This window comes from Mobula birostris, chromosome 27 (genome assembly GCF_030028105.1).
Source record: "Mobula birostris isolate sMobBir1 chromosome 27, sMobBir1.hap1, whole genome shotgun sequence".
Classification (NCBI taxonomy): Eukaryota; Metazoa; Chordata; class Chondrichthyes; order Myliobatiformes; family Myliobatidae; genus Mobula; species Mobula birostris.
The window spans coordinates 1,471,876-1,493,542 of record NC_092396.1 but is presented as its reverse complement, the minus strand read 5'-3'; the positions used below and the strand labels follow the sequence as shown (position 1 = coordinate 1,493,542).

General features: G+C 44.4%; 1 protein-coding gene across 6 annotated transcripts in view; it reads left to right on the top strand.

Annotated features, from left to right (window-relative positions):
• Positions 1–21,667, top strand: part of mib2 (MIB E3 ubiquitin protein ligase 2) — a 227,000-nt gene that overhangs the window by 70,134 nt on the left and 135,199 nt on the right. For all 6 annotated transcript variants that reach the window (XM_072245423.1, XM_072245417.1, XM_072245419.1 and 3 more), the window contains one exon: positions 6,477–6,792. In XM_072245423.1, coding sequence (XP_072101524.1) covers positions 6,570–6,792 — 223 coding nt within the window. In that variant the 5' untranslated portion in view covers positions 6,477–6,569. The remainder of the gene's footprint in view (positions 1–6,476; positions 6,793–21,667) is intronic.

The window sequence follows — 21,667 nt, the reverse complement described above, 5'->3', positions numbered from 1 at the left end:
TGCGCTGTAGTTTCTATGGTTATGGTTTCTATGTGTTATTTTATGTCAAATTAAGTCAACTGGGTTTGTGCCGGGAACTGCCCACAAGTGTCACCACCCTGCTGGCGCCAGCATAGCATGCTCCCAACTCACTAACCCTAACTGGTACGTGGGAGGAAACCAGAGCACCCGGACAATCTCCACGCAGTGACAGGAAGAGTGTACAAGCACCTTATAGACCACAGTGGGGACTGAAGCCCAAACTGACAGCTGGCTCTGTAAAGTGCTGCACTGACCACTCCACTACAGTGCCACCCCAACTAAGATACGAGGGGCAATTGATAAGTTTGTGGCCTAAGGTAGAAGGAGATGAGCTGTATAACTCTCGTTACATGCATCTGCAGTTCAACTCTTCTGAGTGATTATGCAGAAAGTTTCAAGTTAATAACTTTTGTGGTACCTCTGTTTCAGATAATTGAAAATTGCAGGTAAGCACTGTCCGACTCGGTCTACCTTAGGCCACAAAATTATCAATCACCCCTCGTAACTTAGTCCCTAACCTATGCTTTCCATGTTTGGCCCCTGATGGGTCCTATTTTTGTCATTTACTAACTTTTGCTAAGAACCTAAAGAATCTGTGTACTTTTAATGGTATTTGTCTCTCCTATACAATTGAGTATATTTGCATACAGTGCTGCCACAAGAAAGCAGCATCCATTATCAAAGACCTCCATCATCCAGACCATGCTCTCTTCTTACTACAGGACGAGCATCCCTTATCCAAAATGCCTGAGGCTGGAAGTGTTTCGGATTTTGGAATATTAACATCTATATAATGAGAGACGTGAGAATGGAACCCAAGTCTAAACACAAAATCTGTTTATATTACGTATACAGCTTATGTACAGCTGTGGTGAAACTCAGAGAGTGAAAAGTCCACAGTCTGATGGAGCTGAGTCCTCCAGACTATCAGAGTTGAATGACTGTCCACGACTCTGTCTATTACTGGTTCCCGGGTTGTGATTGGCTTCTTATCCGCCAGCGTTTTCAAACAGCCACCCATTCCACAGCAACTATAACAGGAGGAGGGGGTAGTTTTAAATAGTATTTTAATAATTTTGTGCATGAAACAATTACCTTCAATTTTCAGTTCATCAGGATAGTTCTTTGTTTGCTTCTTGATCAGCATACCGTTATGCGCATATGTTCACTCCGATGCTGACGAATCCATTCTTTCACTACACGATCATGATCTTCATTTTTCACTTTTTGCAGTGATTTTTTCTATTTTTCATTAACTTTTATTCATTACATATGTGAGGTCACTTCTCAGAATTATCTGTGGTGCGCGTAGACCTGTGCGTCGCCTGGGAACCTTCCCAGCGCCTTGTGGAATTTTCCATTTGAGATGCTATGTTGGCACTCAAACAGATTTTCAGATTTTGGAATTTTGAATATTTTATTCTACAATCAGTAAGGAGGTACAAGAGCCTTGGGTCCCACACCAGGTTCAGGAATAGTTATTGCCTTACAGCCAGCAGGTTCCTGAACTAAAGTGGATAACTTCGCTCACCACCACTCTGAACTGATTCTGTGACCTACAAACTTACTTTCAAGGACTCTTTACAACTCATGTTCTCAATACTATTTTTAGTTGCAGTTTGTCATCTTTTGCACATTAGGGTTTGTAAGTCTGTTATGTATAGTTTTCTGTAAAATTCTACTGTATTTTTCCCTGTAAGTCCCTGCAAGAAAATGAATCTTAAGTTAGAATATAGTAGCATATACATTGTTTGAAAATAAATTTACCTTGAACTTTACTTTCTTTCTTTTATTTCTACTATTACTTCTTTCTCTGCACTATTCTTGGCTTCCTGCTACTTCAAATTCTTGGTATCAGTCATAAGTGCCCCAGTTTTGCTTTAAACTGTTCAGTTTAAGTCCTGTTGATGTAGCGGTAATTACTGACCTCCCAGTTGAACTGGGTTATCAAGATGACATTGTCCCATTTGTGTTGGACCTCAGCCAGTTATGATCAAATCCAAGCCTGACGAAGAATCTTGGACCCCTCTATAACCATAGAACCATAGAAACTACAGCACAGAAACAGGCCTTTTGGCCCTTCTTGGCTGTGCCAAACCATTTTCTGCCTAGTCCCACTGACCTGCACATGGACCATATCCCTCCATACACCTCCCATCCATGTATCTGTCCAATTTATTCTTAAATGTTAAAAAAGAACCCGCATTTACCACCTCATCTGGCAGCTCATTCCATACTCCCACCACTCTCTGTGTGAAGAAGCCCCCCCTAATGTTCCCTTTAAACTTTTCCCCCCTCACCCTTAACCCATGTCCTCTGGTTTTTTTCTCCCCTTGCCTCAGTGGAAAAAGCCTGCTTGCATTCACTCTATATATACCCATCATAATTTTATATACCTCTATCAAATCTCCCCTCATTCTTCTACGCTCCAGAGAATAAAGTTCTAACCTATTCAACCTTTCTCTGTAACTGAGTTTCTCAAGTCCCGGCAACATCCTTGTAAACCTTCTCTGCACTCTTTCAACCTTATTTATATCCTTCCCGTAATTTGGTGACCAAAACTGAACACAATACTCCAGATTCGGCCTCACCAATGCCTTATACAACCTCATCATAACATTCCAGCTCTTATACTCAATACTTTGATTAATAAAGGCCAATGTACCAAAAGCTCTCTTTACGGCCCTATCTACCTGTGACGCCACTTTTAGGGAATTTTGTATCTGTATTCCCAGATCACTCTGTTCCACTGCACTCCTCAGTGCCTTACCATTAACCCTGTATGTTCTACGTTGGTTTGTCCTTCCAACGTGCAATACCTCGCACTTGTCAGTATTAAACTCCATCTGCCATTTTTCAGCCCATTTTTCCAGCTGGTCCAAGTCCCTCTGCAGGCTCTGTAAACCTTCCTTGCTGTCTACTACACCTCCAATCTTTGTATCATCAGTAAATTTGCTGATCCAATTTACCACATTATCATCCAGATCATTGATATAGATGACAAATAACAATGGACCCAGCACTGATCCCTGTGGCACACCACTAGTCACAGGCCTCCACTCAGAGAAGCAATTCTCTACTACCACTCTTTGGCTTCTTCCATTGAGCCAATGTCTGATCCAATTTACCACCTCTCCATGTATACCTAGCGACTGAATTTTCCTAACTAACCTCCCATGCGGGACCTTGTCAAAGGCCTTACTGAAGTCCATGTAGACAATATCCACTGCCTTCCCTTCATCCACTTTCCTGGTAACCTCCTCGAAAAACTCCAATAGATTGGTCAAACATGACCTACCACGCACAAAGCCATGTTGACTCTCCCTAATAAGTCCCTGTCTATCCAAATGCTTGTAGATTCTGTCTCTTAGTACTCCCTCCAATAACTTACCTGCTACCGACGTTAAACTTACCAACCTATAATTTCCCGGATTACTTTTCGATCCTTTTTAAAACAACAGAACAACATGAGCCACTCTCCAATCCTCTGGCACCTCACCTGTAGACAGCGACATTTTAAATATTTCTGCCAGGGCCCCTGCAATTTCAACACCAGTCTCCTTCAAGGTCCAAGGGAACACCCTGTCAGGTCCCGGGGATTTATCCACTTTAATTTTCCTCAAGACAGCAAGGACCTCCTCCTTTTCGATCTGTACATTTTCCATGATCTCACTACTTGTTTACCCTAATTCCATAGACTTCTTGCCAGTTTCCTTAGTAAATACAGACGCAAAAAACCTATTTAAGATCTCCCCCATTTCCTTTGGTTCCGCACATAGCCAACCACTCTGATCTTCAAGAGGACCAATTTTATCCCTTACAATCCTTTTGCTCTTAATATACCTGTAAAAGCTCTTTGGATTATCCTTCACTTTGACTGCCAATGCAACCTCATGTCTTCTTTTAGCACTCCTGATTTCTTTCTTAAGTATTTTCTTGCACTCCTTATACTCCTCAAGCACCTTATTTACTCCCTGCTTCCTATACATGTCATACAACTCCCTCTTCTTCTTTATCAGAGTTGCAATATCCCTTGAGAACCAAGGTTCCTTATTCCTATTCACTTTGCCTTTAATCCTGACAGGAACATACAAATTCTGCACTCTCAAACTTTCTCCTTTGAAGGCTTCCCACCTACCGATCACATCCTTGCCAGAGAACAACCTGTCCCAATCCATGCTTTTTAGATCCTTTCTCATTTCTTCAAATTTGGCCTTCTTCCAGTTAAGATCCTCAACCCTAGGACCAGATCTACCCTTGTCCATAATCAAGTTGAAACTAATGGTGTTATGATCACTGGAACCAAAGTGCTCCCCTACACAGACTTCCGTCACTTGTCCTAACTCGTTTCCTAACAGGAGATCCAATATTGCATCCCCTCTACTTGGTCCCTCTATATTTTGATTTAGAAAACTTTCCTGAACACATTTTACAAACTCTAAACCATCTAGACCCCTAACAGTATGGGAGTCCCAATCAATATATGGAAAATTAACATCCCCTACGACCACAACTTTATGTTTCCTGCAGTTGCTTGCTATTTCCCTGCAGATTTGCTCTTCCAATTCTCGTTGACTATTGGGTGGTCTGTAATACAATCCCACTAATGTGGCCATACCTTTCCTATTTCTCAGCTCCACCCATAAGGACTCAGTAGACAAGCCCTCTAATCTGTCCTGCCTGAGCACTGCTGTAACATTTTCCCTAACAAGCAATGCTACTCCCCCACCTTTCATTCCTCTGCCTCGATCACATCTGAAACATTGGAACCCTGGAATATTATGCTGCCAGTCCTGCCCCTCCTGTAGCCAAGTTTCACTAATTGTTATAACGTCATAATTCCACATGTCAATCTACGCCCTCAACTCATCCGCCTTCCCCGCAATACTCCTAGCATTGAAATATATACACCTCAGAAGATTTTTACCACCATTCCCAACCTTTCTATTAGCGGATTTGCTTGAACTTTTAACAACATTTATTTTCACCCCAGCCACACTGTCAGCTCTGGCACTCTGGTTCCCATCCCCCTGCAAATCTAGTTTAAAGCCTCCCCAATAGCACTAACAAACCTCCCTGAAGGGATATTGGTCCCCCTGTAGTTCAAGTGTAACCCATCTCTCTTGTACAGGTCCCACCTGCCCCAGAAGAGGTCCCAATTATCCTGAAATCTGAAACCCTGCCCCCTACACCAGTTCCTCAGCCACTTGTTCCTCCTCCAGGGCATCCTATTCCTACCCTCACTGGCACGTAGCACAGGTAGCAATCCTGAGATTACCACCCTCGAGGTCCTGCTTTTCAACTTCCTACCAAGCTCTCTATCCTCACTCTTCAGGACCTCCTCACTCTTCCTTGCTATGTCATTGGTACCGATGTGCACCACAACATCTGGCTGATCACCCTCCTACTTCAGAATGTCATGCAATCGATCAGAGACATCCTTGACCCTGGCACCCAGGAGGCAACAAACCATCCTGGATTCTCTGTCACGACCACAGAACCTCCTATCTGCACCTCTATCGAGTCCCCTATCACTACTGCTCTCCTCTTTTCCCCCCTCCCTTCTGCACTGCAGAGCCAGACTGCTATGAGTTGCTATGAGTGCTATGAGTTTCTTCAGCCTTTGTGTGTGTTATTCTGGATTTCCAGTATCTGCAGAATCTCTTGTGTAGATCAAATCTTGTTCACACAGGGCACTGCAGCACAGAAACGGGCCATTTGGCCCATCTTGTCTGTGCCAAACTATTATTCTGCCTAGTCATATTGACCTGCACTTGGACTACGTACCATTAAGTATTATGGAAAAAGAACTGTTGATGAACTAACAGCACTTTGTGGGTGGTGGAAACATTATGCCTGACATTGAGAAGACGCTGCACCCACAGACTGTTTGTCAGGTGCCTGAATATACACATGGCATGGGGGAAAGCTACACCATGAAACGTAATTGGCTTATTTTCTTTAAGGTGCTACAGTATTTCCAACATATTCTGAATTACGCTACCTTTCTCTTCCTCCTCCCTATTTCCTATAGTATTTTTATTTACGTTCCGGATAGCTAAAATTCAAAGTATATTCTATGTGATTCAATAGAGTTATTGTTAATGGGGCATGGTGGTAGCGTAGTGGTTAGTGCGACTCTATTACAACTCAGGGCATCGGAGTTCAGAGTTCATTTCCGGTGTACTCTGTAAGCAAGTTTTGTATGTTCCTTTCTGTGAGCGCATGGGTTTCCTCCGGGTGCTTCAGTTTCCTCTCACAATCCAAGACATCCTGGTTGGTAGGTTAATTGGTCATTGTAAATTGTCCTGTGATTAGGCTCGGGTTACAATTAATGGGTTGGAAGGGCCCGTTCTGCACTGTATCTCTAAGTAGATACTTCTCTTGCTGGCAGAGTGCAGTATGTTTTATCGTAATTGATGACAGGTGTTTAACTGACTTGTATTCCTTTCCAGGTGTTCTAGCCAGTCCGAAACATCACCTATCTTTAGACACCATTGCATTTGCACGTTAATCAACACTGAGCGTGCAGTCACTCACCGTGCACCATGGAAGTGGGTATGCGTATTGTACGTGGCGTGGATTGGATATGGGGAAACCAGGATGATGGCGAAGGACATGTTGGTACTGTGGTAGAGATTGGCCGCCCAGGCAGCACCATAACACCAGATAAGACCGTGGTGGTTCAGTGGGACTGTGGCACTAGAACAAATTACCGCACTGGTTACCAAGGAGCGTATGACTTGCTTCTCTACGACAACGCACAGATCGGTGAGTTTACATTTCTGCCGTGTACTTCTCATTGACTTTTGCAGTCTGCAGATAAAGGGTGATGAGGAAAATGTCAGACAGCAGAGAAGGTTCCGAGCCGAGGGGAAGCTGGGCTGATGTAGCGTATTCCAGACAACCGTGAAGCAGAGAATTTGGAGGTATTGGATTCTGATGTTTTGAAACAAGATTCTTTCAGAAGTCAGGAAAAAAGAACAAAACTTATTGTTTCACTGTCATTTTATTAAGTGCTGTAAAACAAAGAGAGTTGGAAGTGTAGAATTGCAAAAGTCTGGTAGCTAAGAGCAGAGGGACTAAAGATTAAGAGATGGTGAATCAACATAGTCTTTGTATATCCCGTAGATAAGGAACACTCCATCCAAATTTGTAGACGAGAATTAATCAGTCAGAAAGCACCTATTCAAATAATGCAATACCAAGAGAACTTCCCAGAATCATAAAAACGTAACCACTAGTGGATACATTGAACAACTACATATACATACTGTGACCACCGGGAAACATACTAATTAGTTACGTATGTATAAGTAGTTATAAATATACTAGCTGGTAATTAATTGTTAAACTGCAAAGATAATGACAATTAAAGAGTCTAACCCATCAGAAGGTATAACAGAAGAATGTAATATACCATGAATGGGTGGTTTTTGAGCAGTGAAGAGGAAGGAGCTGACATGAAAGCTATAGTGTTGTGGATAGTGAGGATGATAGTCTAAGGCTACACAGCAGGTGAAGAGTTGAACAGAGTACTGACAAATGGAATGATACCCAACAGGGGTAGGACATGTACAGTAAATGGTAGGGCAGTACAAGAATGTTGATTCGCAGAGGGACACTGACCTTCCAAGTCTGTAGTCCTGTGAAAGTGGCAACACAACTCAGCAGGAGGGTGGAGTACAGTGTGAAGTTCTCCGTAATGGCAATAATTCATCAGATCATCTGAAGTAAATGTGTTTGTTGCCAGGTTTAAGGGAGGAAACACTGACCAACACCGTATAATGTAATCTAACCTTCAGACCGTCAATCCAAGAGATTTGTACACTCTTATATTTCCAGGGATGCGTTTTTGGGAATTGTAAAACCAAACATAAGTCACCGCAATTCACATCACTGAACGTTTTCTGAAAAATGCTCAACAGAAAATAAATCTGAAAACCACTAAGACTACACTCCTGTTAATTTGCTGTTTTCAAATGACTACTGCTTTGCCTAGATTACATATTTTGTGACATTTCAAATATAAGTTGTACATGTTCACCTTCATCAGTGTGAGTGGGTGTGTACAACAGTACAAGATGTTAAAAGTCATTAGTTGTAACAAGTAGTTGTATTACAAAAATTGCTGAAACATTTACAGTGAACGTACTCTTCCCAAGTGAATATTTTAAAAACTTGTCCATTTTTATGACATGAAAGGTCTCGGTCTGAAACACCAACTATCTATTCGTTTCCATACATATTGCATGACCTGCCGAGTTCCTCCAGCATTTTGTGTGTGTTGCTTGGATTTCCAGCATCTGCAGACTTTCCCTTGTTTGAGAATAGTGATAAAAGTGATTATAGTCAGAATTCATCAGCAAATTAAAACCAGAATAAAAAAGCAATGTAAAATAATGCTGAGTTGGAGCAAGTTTCTGATAAATTCTCCCTGTAAACATTGGAACGAATAGCAAACCTCTGGGGATGGTTGATTCCTGGAAAGGGAAGAGAATCTTGAAAGCTGATTAGAGTCAAATATAAAAAGTGCGCATTTGTGATTGCGGACTTTAGGAAGGTGCAGACGAACCAACCCCTCTGTGCGTACATGGCAGTCAGTCAGGGCCATACTTGTGGACACGTAGTGATGACGACAGTCAGAGTCGTACACATGGATATGGAATGATAATGATGTCAGTATTGTACATGTGGAGACGTAATAATGACGACAGAATCGTAAGCGTGGACAAGTAATGATGACGACAGTCAGTGTTGTAAGCACGGACACGTAATGATGACAGTCAGAGTTGTAAACGTGGATACGTAATGATGATGAGAGTCAGAGTCGTAAGCGTGGACAGGTAACGAGAACAGCAGTCAGAGTTGTAAGCGTGGATACGGAACAAGGACAACAGAGTCGTGCGCGTGGACACGTGACGACAGTCTGAGTTGTGCACATGGACACCTAACGAGGATGACAGAGTTGTAAGCATGGACACGTAATGCCGACAGTCAGAGTCGTATGTGTGGACGCGTAATGATGAGTACAGCCAGAGTCGTGCAAGTGGACACGTAACGATGATGACAGCCAGAGTCGTGCGAGTGGACACGTAACGATGATGACAGCCAGAGTCCTGCGCGTGGACACGTAATGAGGACAACAGTCAGAGTCGTATGCGTGGACACGTAATGATGATGACAGCCAGAGTTGTACGCGTGGACATGTAACGAAGACGACAGCCAGAGTCGTAGGCGTGGACACGTATCGATGACGACAGAGTCATGCAAGTGGACACGTAATGAGGATAACAGAGCATATCAATGACGACAGTCAGAGTCGTAAGCGTGGACACGTAATGACGACAGTCAGAGTTGTAAGCATGGACGTGTAATGATGACAGCAGTCAGAGTCGTACGCGTGGGCACGTAATGAGGACACCAGTCAGGGCATTCGCATGATGATGACGACAACGACAGTCAGAGTCATAAGCGTGGATACTTAATGAGAACAAGAGTCATGCAGTGGGTAACGTAATGACAACAGTTGGGGCTGTATGTATGTGCATGTAATAATGACAGCAGTCAGAGCTGTACGTGTGCTCACGTTACAACGATGACTGAGCTGCAAGCGTTGGCACTTGATGGTGATAGAGTCGTATGCATGGACCCATAACGATGACGAGAGTCGTACACATGAGCATGCAATGATGACAGTTGGAGCTGTTCACGTGGGCACCTAACGGTGACAGTCGCAACTGTAGGCGTGGGCATGTAACGACGACAGTGTGGACCGTAGGCATGGGCATTGGCATGACAAGAGACAGAGCTGTATGCATGGTTACGTAACAATGGTAGTTGGAGCCATACACGTGGGCACGTAATGAGACGACAGTTGGAGCCATACCCATGGACGCAGGCTCTTTGGCCCAATTGTCCATGCTGACCATGTTGTTTGCTGAGCCAGTCCCATTTGCCCACATTTGTCCCATATCTCTAAACCCCTTTTATCCATGTACTTCTCCAAATGTCTTTTAAACTGGATATGAAAGTGGTCTCTCTTCCACCCGTCAGTGATATTTATGAGGATCACTATGTACGCAGGGCCCTTAACATTGTCAATGATCCCTCCCATCCATCCAACAATCGCTTTGACCACCCCCCCCACCCCCAACCCGGCTTCCCAACCATCAGGCAAGAGGGTACCGTGGCACTAGGACTGAAACTGTTAGGATGGGAACTAGCTTCTTCCACCAGGCCGTAAAACTACTGAACTTCCTGCCACCACCCAGGTCTCGTCATGTATGAAGTACCAGTAGTGTTATACTGTTTACTTTTTAACTTGTGCCTTAAGTGCACTTTATTAGTTCTTAATTTACTGGGGGTAATATTATTTTATATGTTGTGTGTATTTTATATGTACAGTGTTACGCAGCTTGGTCCAGAGGGACGTTGATTCATTTGTTATGCATGTTTACGGTTGAAATAACAATTAACTTCAATTTGAGCATGAATTTAAGAATTGTTCAGTTACCCTGTACAGTTTTGGCCTGAGGAGCATCCAGGCTGGTTCTTCCAATGGCGGAACAAAAATCCTTCATTATTAAGGGGAGCTCAGAAGGTTACAGAAAGAAAGGAGTAAGCAGCTGCCCATGTGCTTATCTAATAATATCTATCCCATGTTCTAGTGTACAATGAATTATAGGCAGTTGTGAGAGAGAATGTTTCTCAGCCTCAGAATGGTCACAGCCTCAGAATAAAAGGACGTCCCTTTAGAACAGAGATGAGGAGGAATTTAGCCAGAGGATGGCGAATCTGTGGAATTCATTGTCACTATGGGGACCAAGTCATTGGGTTTCTTTAAAGCGGAGGTTGATAGGTTCTTGATTAGTCATGGTGTCAAATGTCATAGGGAGAAGACAGGAGAATGGGGTTGAGAGGGATAATAAATCAGCCATGATGGAATGGTGGAGCAGACTCGATGGTCCAAGTGACCTAATTCTGCTCCAATGTCTTATGGTAATTCTATAGTATTGTCATCCTACATGGACTAGTCATGTACACCAAGGTGGGCGTGATTGTGGTCTTCATCTTGGTACACCTGACAGCACTGGGAGAGTGTGGAGCCTCACAGATGTTCCCCATGAAGGAGAGCTCTGTATATGCTGGTTCATTTGTTGAATGGCAATGTACAATGAGTGCCGTTGTTTTCTTGAATTAATGGATAACAATAAATCTGCTCAATAGTGTACAAAGTGATATCCTGAACTGAATCTTATGCAAAGGTTGCTGACCTGATCAGTGTTCCTTCACCTGATGGTATGAATATTAATTTCTCCTTCCAGTTAAAAAAAAAATTCCTCTCCCTCCCCTCTTCTTCTATTCCCCACTCTGGCCTCTTACCACTTCTCATCTCCCTATCACCTCCCACTGGGTCCCCTCCTCCTTCCTTTTCTCCTATGGTCCACTCTGCTCTCTTATCAAATTCCTTTTTCTCTAGCCCTTTTACTTTTTCCACTCTCCTGTCTTCACCTAATACCTTCTGTATATCCTTCTTCCTCTCCCCCCACCTTTTTATTCTGGCATCGTTCCCCTTCCTTCTCAGTCCTTAAGAAGGGTCTTGGCCTGAAATGTCAACTGTTTTATTAATTTCCATTGATGCTGCCTGGCCTGCTGAGTTCCTCCAGAATTTTGTGTGTGCGTTGCTGGTGTTTCCAGAAACTTTGTTCTGTTTCACCGTCTTGTACATCTGCCTTCTGTTGGCCGAGTGCTGCCATTGATGGAGGTGATCATGAATGTCACCTCGTCATGCACCCAGCACACCTTTCCTCTTTCCCACTGAAGGGATAAGACCTACGCATTGAGAATCAGTGGCACAGAACAAAATGACGACCCCCTGAAGCTGCTGGATGAAGTGAGAAAGAAATTGTCAGAAGAAAATGAGAAAGAATAAAGAAGTCAAAATAAAACTGAATAAGAAATATAAGTAAATGTTAAAGACGTTCAATAAACTTTTAGACAGACACATCAATAACAGAACACTTGAGGACTGAGTAGGAGGAAAGGCTTGGCCTTGAAGTAGGTTGAAACAGTGGTCCCCAACCTCCGGGCCGCGGACCGATACTGGGCCATGCAGCATGCAGGTGTGCAGCAGTAGTCGGAGCGCACGCAGCACATCTTTAAGAAAAAAACCAAAATAAACAGGCTAATTGGCTAGGCAGAATAATAGTTCAGCATGGACTAGATGGGCCAGTCTCTAAGCTGAGGAATTTGGGAACATGCCAAATGTGATGAGGGAATGGGGTGTAAAGTCAGAGGAAGTCGAAGTTCAGCAGGATCTGCTCCTCCTTTGCACTGACGTGGTGTTCCAAGATAATGACATCCTAAAAACAAATCACATCATTTATTGTTCTGGTAATGCTCAATCAAAATAGTTCTAAACGAGTCCATCTGGGGTTTCTAGATGTCAATGAATTGATCCTGTGCATCACAGCGATCAGCTTAGTCAAATGTGAGTTAGTGTATTAGTAGAGAACCCAAAGGGTGAGGGAGTACACAGTTTAAAGCAGGAATCTATGGAGCATCGAGGAAGAGGGATCTTTGTGTGCATGCCCAGAGGTCCTTTCAGACAGGAGTAATAGTTGGTTGAGAAGCTGAAGACATTGTACAAGACTGGAAACGTCATATCAGGGTAACACACACAAAATGTTAGAGGAACTTAGCAGGTCAGGCAACATCTGTGGAGAGGACAACAGTTGATGTTTTGAGTTGAGATCATTCATCAGGACTGGAAAGTAAGAGGGAAAAAGCCGGAACAAGAAGGTGAGAGGAAGGGGAAGGAGGACAAGCCGGGAAGTGATAGATGAGACCAGGTAGGTAGGTGAGGGGGTGGTAGAGAGGATGAACTCCTGGTCATACCATGAGTGTTCCAGCTAGAGTCCTGGTCACCACATGACAGATGGCATGAGGATAGTATTTAATTCAGTGATTGTAAAAAGGTGACAAAGACCAGAGGGCTTTGGCTTGGTTGTGATGGACTCGATGGGCCAAGTGGACATCTTTCTGTGATTGAAGGTCAAATCTGAGTTTGCTTTGAAGCAGTTATAGGGTCTGAGGTAGAAGAAGCCAACCACAAGTGATTTGAGTCAGTCTGGAAACTATTTTTCCAGAAGGATTGTGTCAATCTAACTGCTTTTTACAGGAGGCAGAGTGGAAGAGAATGATCTGAGAAAACTAGGTCCTATCTAGACATTTGAGAGCCTCCAAGTTCTGAAGGTGGAATTTTGCCATCACCATGAATGCTGTATTTTTGAGAAACTGGTATTTCTATACAGATTGACATTCTTGTAGCAGCGTGGAAAATGGGACCTGATAGTCACTTGAAAATCCTTCTGATCATGGCATGTCATGTGATTACTTAAGCTCCATCACCCCTACTGGGGCATTAGACGCTGACAGTAGCTCGCCAGAGTCCTCTGTCCTGGCCCATGCTTTCAAGTTGTTCCCAGGTTCTGCCCATCTTCTTGGTGTAGCCTTTTTTTTCCCCAGCAATGAGGTCTTTGAAGCTTCTGTTGGCATTTCTGTAGCTCTGGGCTTTTATAGAATGGGATAGCTAGCCCTATACCCAACCCTCCGCCTTGCGCAACCAGACTTGAGATCGTTCATGGTGGAGTTGCTATTTGAGAAGTCTTCAGTTTCCTTTAATTTCCCCCAGGTGTTTAGATCCAGAATTCCAGATTTTTCCTCCCATGAAATGAGTATGGGAAATCCTGATGAAGGATCCCTCCAAAATAAATGATCAAAAATTGATCATGTCTTAGAGGAGGAAGTGAAAAAGGGCCAAAGACAGTACCTGAGGAAGGTAACAAGTCTCACTGAGTTGGGTTCATCATAAAGAAGAGAAAGGCAGCACTTGAGTTCTACCTGAATATCTGCTGTGAAGCCAACTGCATTGGAAAACAGGTGAGAGTGAAAATGAAGAATATTAATGAGTTAACGAGTGTTAATGAGTTTGGAGATGAATAATGAAAGACACATTTTGATTAAAACAGGGAGATAATGTTAATTGGCAACGTGACTCGGTGGCTTCTGAGAGTCAATGTTTAAACAATAACCCTAGCGAGGATAGCAAATACTGAGGACTTCGGGCTTAAAGCAACGGTGCACTGATCTACTGAATAGAAGCCAAGAGCTGCAAGATCTTCAGTGCTCATCATCAGACCATCTGCTAAATCATGCCCCGCTTCCTGCGCTGGTGCAACCTCAGTCCAGATTTGTGACCGCATGGCTTTTTAATGGGTGCTCTGGTCTCCTGCCACATTCCAAAATGACGTACAGGGTAGGAGTAATAGGTTGTGGGCGTGCAACATTGGCTCCAAAGATATGGTGACACTAGCAGGCTGTCTTGAGCACATTGCAAACGATGACACAAACAACACCTTTCACTGTATGTTTCGAAGTAAATTCTGTGGTAAAGAAGGCAAATGCAATGTTGGCATTTATTTTCAAGGGGAATAGAATATAAAAACAAGGAGATAATGCTGAGGCTTTATAAGACACTAGTCAGGCTGCATTTGGAGTATTGTCAACAGTTTTAGGCCCCATATCTCAGAAAAGATGTGCTGACATTGGAGAGGGTCCAGAGGAGGTTCACAAGGATGATTCCAGGAATGAAGGGGTTAACATGTGAGGAGCGTTTGGCGGCTTTGGGCCTGTACTCACTGGAATTTAGAAGAATGCAGGGGAATCTCATTGAAACCTACTGAATGTTGAAAGGACTAGATAAGGTGGATGTGGAGAGGATGTTTTGTATGGTAGGGGTATCTAGACTAGAGGGCATGGCCTCAAAATTGAGGGGCAACCCTTTGGAACAGAGGTAAGGAAGAATTGTTTTTAGCCAGAGAGTAGTTAATCTTTGGAATGCTCTGCCACAGACTGCAGTGGAGGCCAAGTCTGTGGGTATATTTAAGGCAGAAGTTGATCGTTTTCTGATCGGTCAGGGGATCAGAGGATATGACAAGAAGGCAGGTGTATGGGGTAGAGTGGGATCTGGGATCAGCCATGATGGAATGGCAGAGCAGACTCGATGGGCTGAATGGCCTAATTCTGCTCCTATGTATTGTGGTCCTATGGTCTAAGTACATGTGACAGATAAAGTTTATCTTTTATCTTACCTTTATATAATGCAAATACTCATTCTAACTTCCTGATGAAATTGTTAGTATGAACAGTTCTTGCCACATCAGAGGTCACTGTATTTCAGAGATACACACACTGAAATCTGAGCTAGCATCCTGTAGCCAAGGTATAGCCGCTGTACCTGGTGAAGGTGGAAGTTTATCACTGGGTACAGGTGCTGTTCCTGGTGAAGGTGGTAGTTTAGCAGCTACATATGGAGATGACCATTTGATTCAATAGGTCAGGTCTTGCATTTTATTTTATTTGGAAATGCAGTGCAGAACAGGCCCTTTTGGCCCTTTGAACTGCGTTGCTCAGTAACCTATTTCACCTGTTTAATCCTTGCTCAATTATGGGACAATTTAATGGACCAATTAACTTGCTAACTGGTGTGTCTTTGGCCTGTGTGAGGAAACCCACGGTCAAGGGGTGGAACGTACAAATAGATGATGTTGCAATTGAACTCTGCACACGGACTTCTCAAGCTGTAACAGAATCGCGCTAACTGCTTTACTGTCATGGCACAGTGTGAGACTGTAGTGGGAAGTTGGAGTCAACAAGTGTAAAGAACTTAGGAGTGAAAGATTTAGGTTCAAGTTTATTGTCAAAGGTAGAGATACCATATAAAGAGCTAATCTGCGGCAGCATTGTACAAACATCAACAAAAGTAATCACAGACTTAAATTAGCATAATGCATAACTTACACAAAAAATAATGACAACAGTACTAGAACAAGCTGAGAGGGAGATAAATGTAATACAGTATGATATAAAGTTAGCAATTTTCAGGCTCAGTTAGCAGTGGGGAAAAGGCTGTTGTTGAACCTTGAGATGTAGGTTATCAGGCTGACGTACCTCCTGGCTGATTCTGGTTCTCTGATGTCTGAGTTCAGTGGGATGGTTGAATACTGCATCTGGGAGGTGAATTTGGGGGGTGGGACTTTGTGGAGTTGGGTGGGTGGGGAGAGTTACTGCAGTGGCTGGGAATGGGAACTCAGTCACGGCAGGAGATGGGAGGAAGGTACTTGTTGCTAGGTTGTTCAGGAGTAAAAAGTGGGGTGCACAGTCATGTGGGCTTGCTAAGGCCAATGAACCTGTGCAATTTTCATTTACCTAACCAATAATACTTCTTTTTAATTGAACCTTGCTTAGATTCCTGAGACACGAGAGATTCTGCAGTTGCTGGAAATCCAGAGCAACACACATACAAAATGCAGGAGGAATTCAGAAGGTCATGCAGCATCTATGGAGAGGAATGAACAGTCAACATTTCAGGCTGAGACCCTTCATCAGGGGTCTCATTCCCATAGACACTGCCTGACCTGCTGAGGTCCTCCAGCATTTTGAGTGTGTTGCTCAGATTCCTGAGATCAGGCTTGAGGTTGACCTCTGGTGACCAACAATGAATGACATTCAGATCCAGAGAGCTTCCAGTGAAGAACACTGAGGTGCAGGATACTTGGACCAAACAAAGGGAGGTCCTGCCTACCCAGAGGAAGGGAAAGGCACAGCTGAGTTAGTGAGTAAGTAATGACGGGAAGGGTTAGGTTGATCTTGGAGTAGGTTAGAGTTGGCATAGCATCCTAGGCCATAAAACATAAGAGCAGGGTTAGGCTATTCAGCCCATCGAGTCTGCTCCACCATCCATCATGGCTGATTTGTTATCCCTCTCAACTGCATACTCCTGCCTTCTCCCTTTAACCTTTGACGCCCTGAAGATCAAGAACGTAAGACCAGGCCTGAACTGTGCTGTACTGTTCTATGTTCTACAAAGGAGGGCTGTGGGTCCAGAGTGAATAAGGAAGTGAACCGTCGGGTGCTCACTGCAGTGGGCGAGTTGATAGTAGAAAGCAGAGGAGTGCTGTAGTTTCCTGAAATCCCCTCAGATGTTTGTGTAGCCCCCCGGCCAGCCTCAGAGTCACACGGCTCTCTGTCGTCTAGGGAAACAGCCCTCGGCCCCGCCAAACTGGGTAATAAGTTTGTGTGGATGCTGTGTGATGTACCCCACCCCGCCCAAATAACAGACAACTTACCAGATACGATTAAATGATGTATAGTTTATAGATATTACTGGAACTATATAACTAATAGAGAATAAAATATAAAAGGAAAATAAAAGACGCCACACTTATCAAAGTTCAGTCACTTCGTGCACAAACTGTTGGAGCTCAGGACCCTTCTTCTTCACCCTGCGACCCCTCAGACCACCTTGACCGGCCGCCTGGGACCAACAACGGTGGTCGACCAGACGCTCCACACGAGTCCGTCTCGGGGTCCGACCCCATTAGCGGACTCACAGCACCTGGTCCATCCTCTGTCTCTCTCTCTCCCGCCTTCTCCCCCAAAACCCCACGCATAGAATATCTTACAGAAACACCAAAAGCATAACAACTATCACAATTGGTTCATTCGTCGTCTTATCAATAGATAATCCAAAACAAACTGCTAGCGGGAAGGACTTTCTCAGCAGTTAACATAACAAAGAAGCCCTTTCAATTATAACATAATAAAGAAGCCATTTTAATTAGACTATGCAGTGACATAAATGAAAAGAAACCCCCCTTACATTTGTTCTCCAAGATGGCTCTGTTTGTGAGTATGTTGTGTGCACTGTATTAGTGCTTTTGAGCATGGCATTTGAACCAGCTACTTTGCTTAGTCTCCCCCGGGAAGGGTGGCCAAGCCCGGTCGGTGACCCATTGTCACATCTGACGTGTGTCAGATGCAGATTTGTTAGTCCAACTGATAGTCTGTCACTCTGGGCTTTAGGACCAACAACCTAGATGGCAACTGACTCTAGGATTTCTATGCGTTTTGCAAAGCAGTGCAGGGTCATTGTGTTTTTCAATATGCCTATATGGAGATTGCATTTGCTTCAGATTATTCCTTATTGCTGAAGTAAATTGCTTTTGGAGAAACCATATTAGTGAGGTTTAGACAAGGCAAACCGATGCAGAGCACCTGTGCTCTGTCCACAACTGCCATTGTGAGCTTCCAGCTGCATTTCAAACCCCCACCCCACTCACTTCCACATGCATTTGTCTGTCCATTGTCATCTCGGCTGCCAGGGTGAGGCCAAATGCAAACACCGACTTTTCTGATCTCAGTTAAGCAATTTTCCCCGTGTTCCTCTCCCATGGTCTCTCGTGTGTTCACTCATCAGTCCACCCAAGATTTCTGACCTGTGTTCCCCCACCATTCCACCCACGGTCTCTGATCTGCATTCACCCACCAGTCCACCCAGGGTCTCTGACCTATGTTCACCTGCCAGTCCATCCAGGGTCTCTGACCTGTGTTCACCCACCAGTCCACCCAGGGTCTCTGACCTATGTTCACCCGCCAGTCCATCCAGGGTCTCTGACCTGTGTACACCCACCAGTCCATCCAGGGTCTCTGACCTGTGTTCACCCACCAGTCCACCCAGGGTCTCTGACCTGTGTTCACCCACCAGTCCACCCAGGGTCTCTGACCTGTGTTCACCCGCCAGTCCACCCAAGATCTCTGACCTATGTTCACCAACCAGTCCACCCAGGATCTCTGACCTGTGTTCACCCACCAGTCCACCCAGCTGCTCTGTCCTGAGTTCACCAACCAGTCCACCCAGCTGCTCTGTCCTGAGTTCACCAACTAGTCCACCCAGAGTCTCAGTCCTGAGTTCACCCACCAGTCCACCCAGGATCTCTGACCTGTGTTCACCCACCAGTCCACCCAGGATCTCTGACCTGTGTTCACCAACCAGTCCACCCAGGGTCTCTGACCTGTGTTCTCCCACCAGTCCACCCAGGATCTCTGACCTGTGTTCACCCACCAGTCCACCCAGGGTCTCTGACCTGTGTTCACCAACCAGTCCACCCAGGATCTCTGACCTGTGTTCACCCACCAGCCCACCCAGGATCTCTGACCTGTGTTCACTCACCACTCCACCCAGGATCTCTGACCTGTGTTCACTCACCAGTCCACCCAGGGTCTCTGACCTGTGTTCACTCACCAGTCCACCCAGGATCTCTGACCTGTGTTCACTCACCAGTCCATCCAGGGTCTCTGACCTGTGTTCACCCACCAGTCCACCCACGATTTTGCATCCTCTGTAAGCAAGTTTGTATGTTCCTTCCTGTGTGCGTGTGGATTTTCTCCGGGTGCTTCGCTTTTCTCCCACTGTCCAAAGATGTACTGTTTAGTAGGTTAATTGGTCATTGTAAATTGTCCTGTGTTTAGGCTCGGGTTGTTGAGCAGTGTGGATCGTTGGGCCGGATGGTCCTGTTCTGTGCTGTAAGTAAACAATCAAAGTTTAAAAATCGAGTTAAGTCGCAGTAGTGTATGGCTTTTACAGAGAATCCATTTAGTATTTGTGTGATGATTAAAACAAGGTCTGGGCCTCAGGGGATACTGTTCCCCATCTCGATCTATACAAGCTACTAATCTGTGTTCTATACCATTCTACATCTTGGTCCTATGTTATCCTATCCTATACAAGTTGCTCATCTGTATCCTATACCATTCTACATCTTGGTCCTATACCATCCTATCCTATATAAGTTACTCGTCTGTATCCTATACTGTTCTACATCTGTCCCATACAAGCCACTCATCTGTATTTCACCTAGTTGGTTCCTCCATCTTGTGTGAATCACAGGAGACTGCAGAGGTGTGTACTTAGCCCCCTGCTCTGCACACTCTACACCTGTGACTGTGTGGTTGAGTACAGCTCCAACACCATATACAAGTTTGCTGATGACACCACTGATGTGGGCTGTATCAAAGGGGATGATTAGATTAGATTATGAGGACACGCAGTCCTCTTTTATTGTCATTTAGTAATGCATGCATAAAGAAATGATACAATATTCCTCCGGTGTGATATCACAGAAACACAGGACAGACCAAGACTGAAAAACTAACAAAACCCGCATAATTATAACATATAGTTACAACAGTGCAACCAATACCATAACTTGATGAAGAACAGGCCATGGCACAGTAAAAAAGTTCAAAGTCTCTCGAAAGTCCCACATCTCACGCAGACAGGAGAAGGAAGAAAACTCTCCCTGCCATGCCCGACCACAGTCGGACTCTGAGTCATCCGTAAACTTCGAGCTCCGATCAGCCCTTCGACACCAAGTACCGAGCACCATCTCTGCCGAACGCTTCAACCTCAGCCTCGGTCGCCAGCAGCAGGCAAAGCTGGGAATTTTGGGGCCTACCCTCCAGAGATTCTCAATCGCACAGTAGCAGCAGCAGCGAACCGGGCATTTCAGAAATTTCTCCAAATGTTCCTCTGCTTCTCACATCTGTCTCCATCAAATCAGAATTGTGCACGGCATCCTACTTACAAGTACGATATCATTTCACCAGAGAGCTGCACATGCTGCGTCGCGCCACCATGTTCTCCTCCCGCCTATTGATGAATCAGCATATAGGAAGGAGATTGAGAACTTGGCTGAGTGGTGTCATACAAGACCAAATAACTGATTATAGACTTAAGGAGAGGGAAACCAGAGGTCCATGAGCCATTCCTCATCAGAGGATGAGAGGTGGTGAGGGTCAGTAACTTAAAATTCCTGAGTATTACTATCTCAGAAGATACGACCTGGACCCATCATTTAAATGTAATTGCAAATAAAGCAGGACAGCACCTCTCCTTCCTTTGGAGTCTGCAGAGATTTGGAATGGCATCAAAAACTTTGACAAACTTCTATAGCTGTGTAGTGGAGAGTATAGTGATTGGCTGCATCATGGCCTGATATGGGAACACCAATGCCTTTGAATAGAAAAGGTAGTGGATTCTGCCCAGTACGTCACAGATAAAACCCTCCCAACTATTGAACAAATCTACGTGAAACATTGCCGTAGAAAAGCAGCATCCATCATCAAAGATCCTCACCACCCAGACCATGCTCTTTTCTCGCTGCTACCATCAGGTAGAAGGTACAAGTGCCTCAGGACTCGCAGCACCAGGTTCAAGAACAGTTATTACCCCTCAACTCTCAGGCACTCAAGGTGTTTCAGTTGTTTGTAGTAAAAACACATCTGTACCATGAAGATCCAACTGCTGGTGAGTCAGTGTCCTGGCAAAACTACACCATGAAGACAAAAGAACACTTCAAGCAACTCTGCAAAAAGGTTATTGAAAAGCACAAGTAAGGAGATGGATACAAGAAAATTTCCAAGTTACTGAATATCCCTTGGAGTACAGTTAAGTCAATCATCAAAAAATGGAAAGAATATGGTACAGCTGTAAATCTGTCTAGAGCAGGTCAGTCTCAAAAACTGAGTGACTGCAAGAAGGGCACTAGTGAGGGAGGCCACCAAGAGACCTATGACATCTCTGGAGCAGTTACAAGCTTCAGTGGCTGAGAAGGGAGAGACTGCGCATACAACAACTGTTGCCCAGCTGCTTCCCCAGTCACAGCTTAATGGGGAAGTGGCAAAGAGAAAGCCATTGCTGGGGGAAAAAAAACTCACATGTAATCTCAGCTGGAGTTTGCCA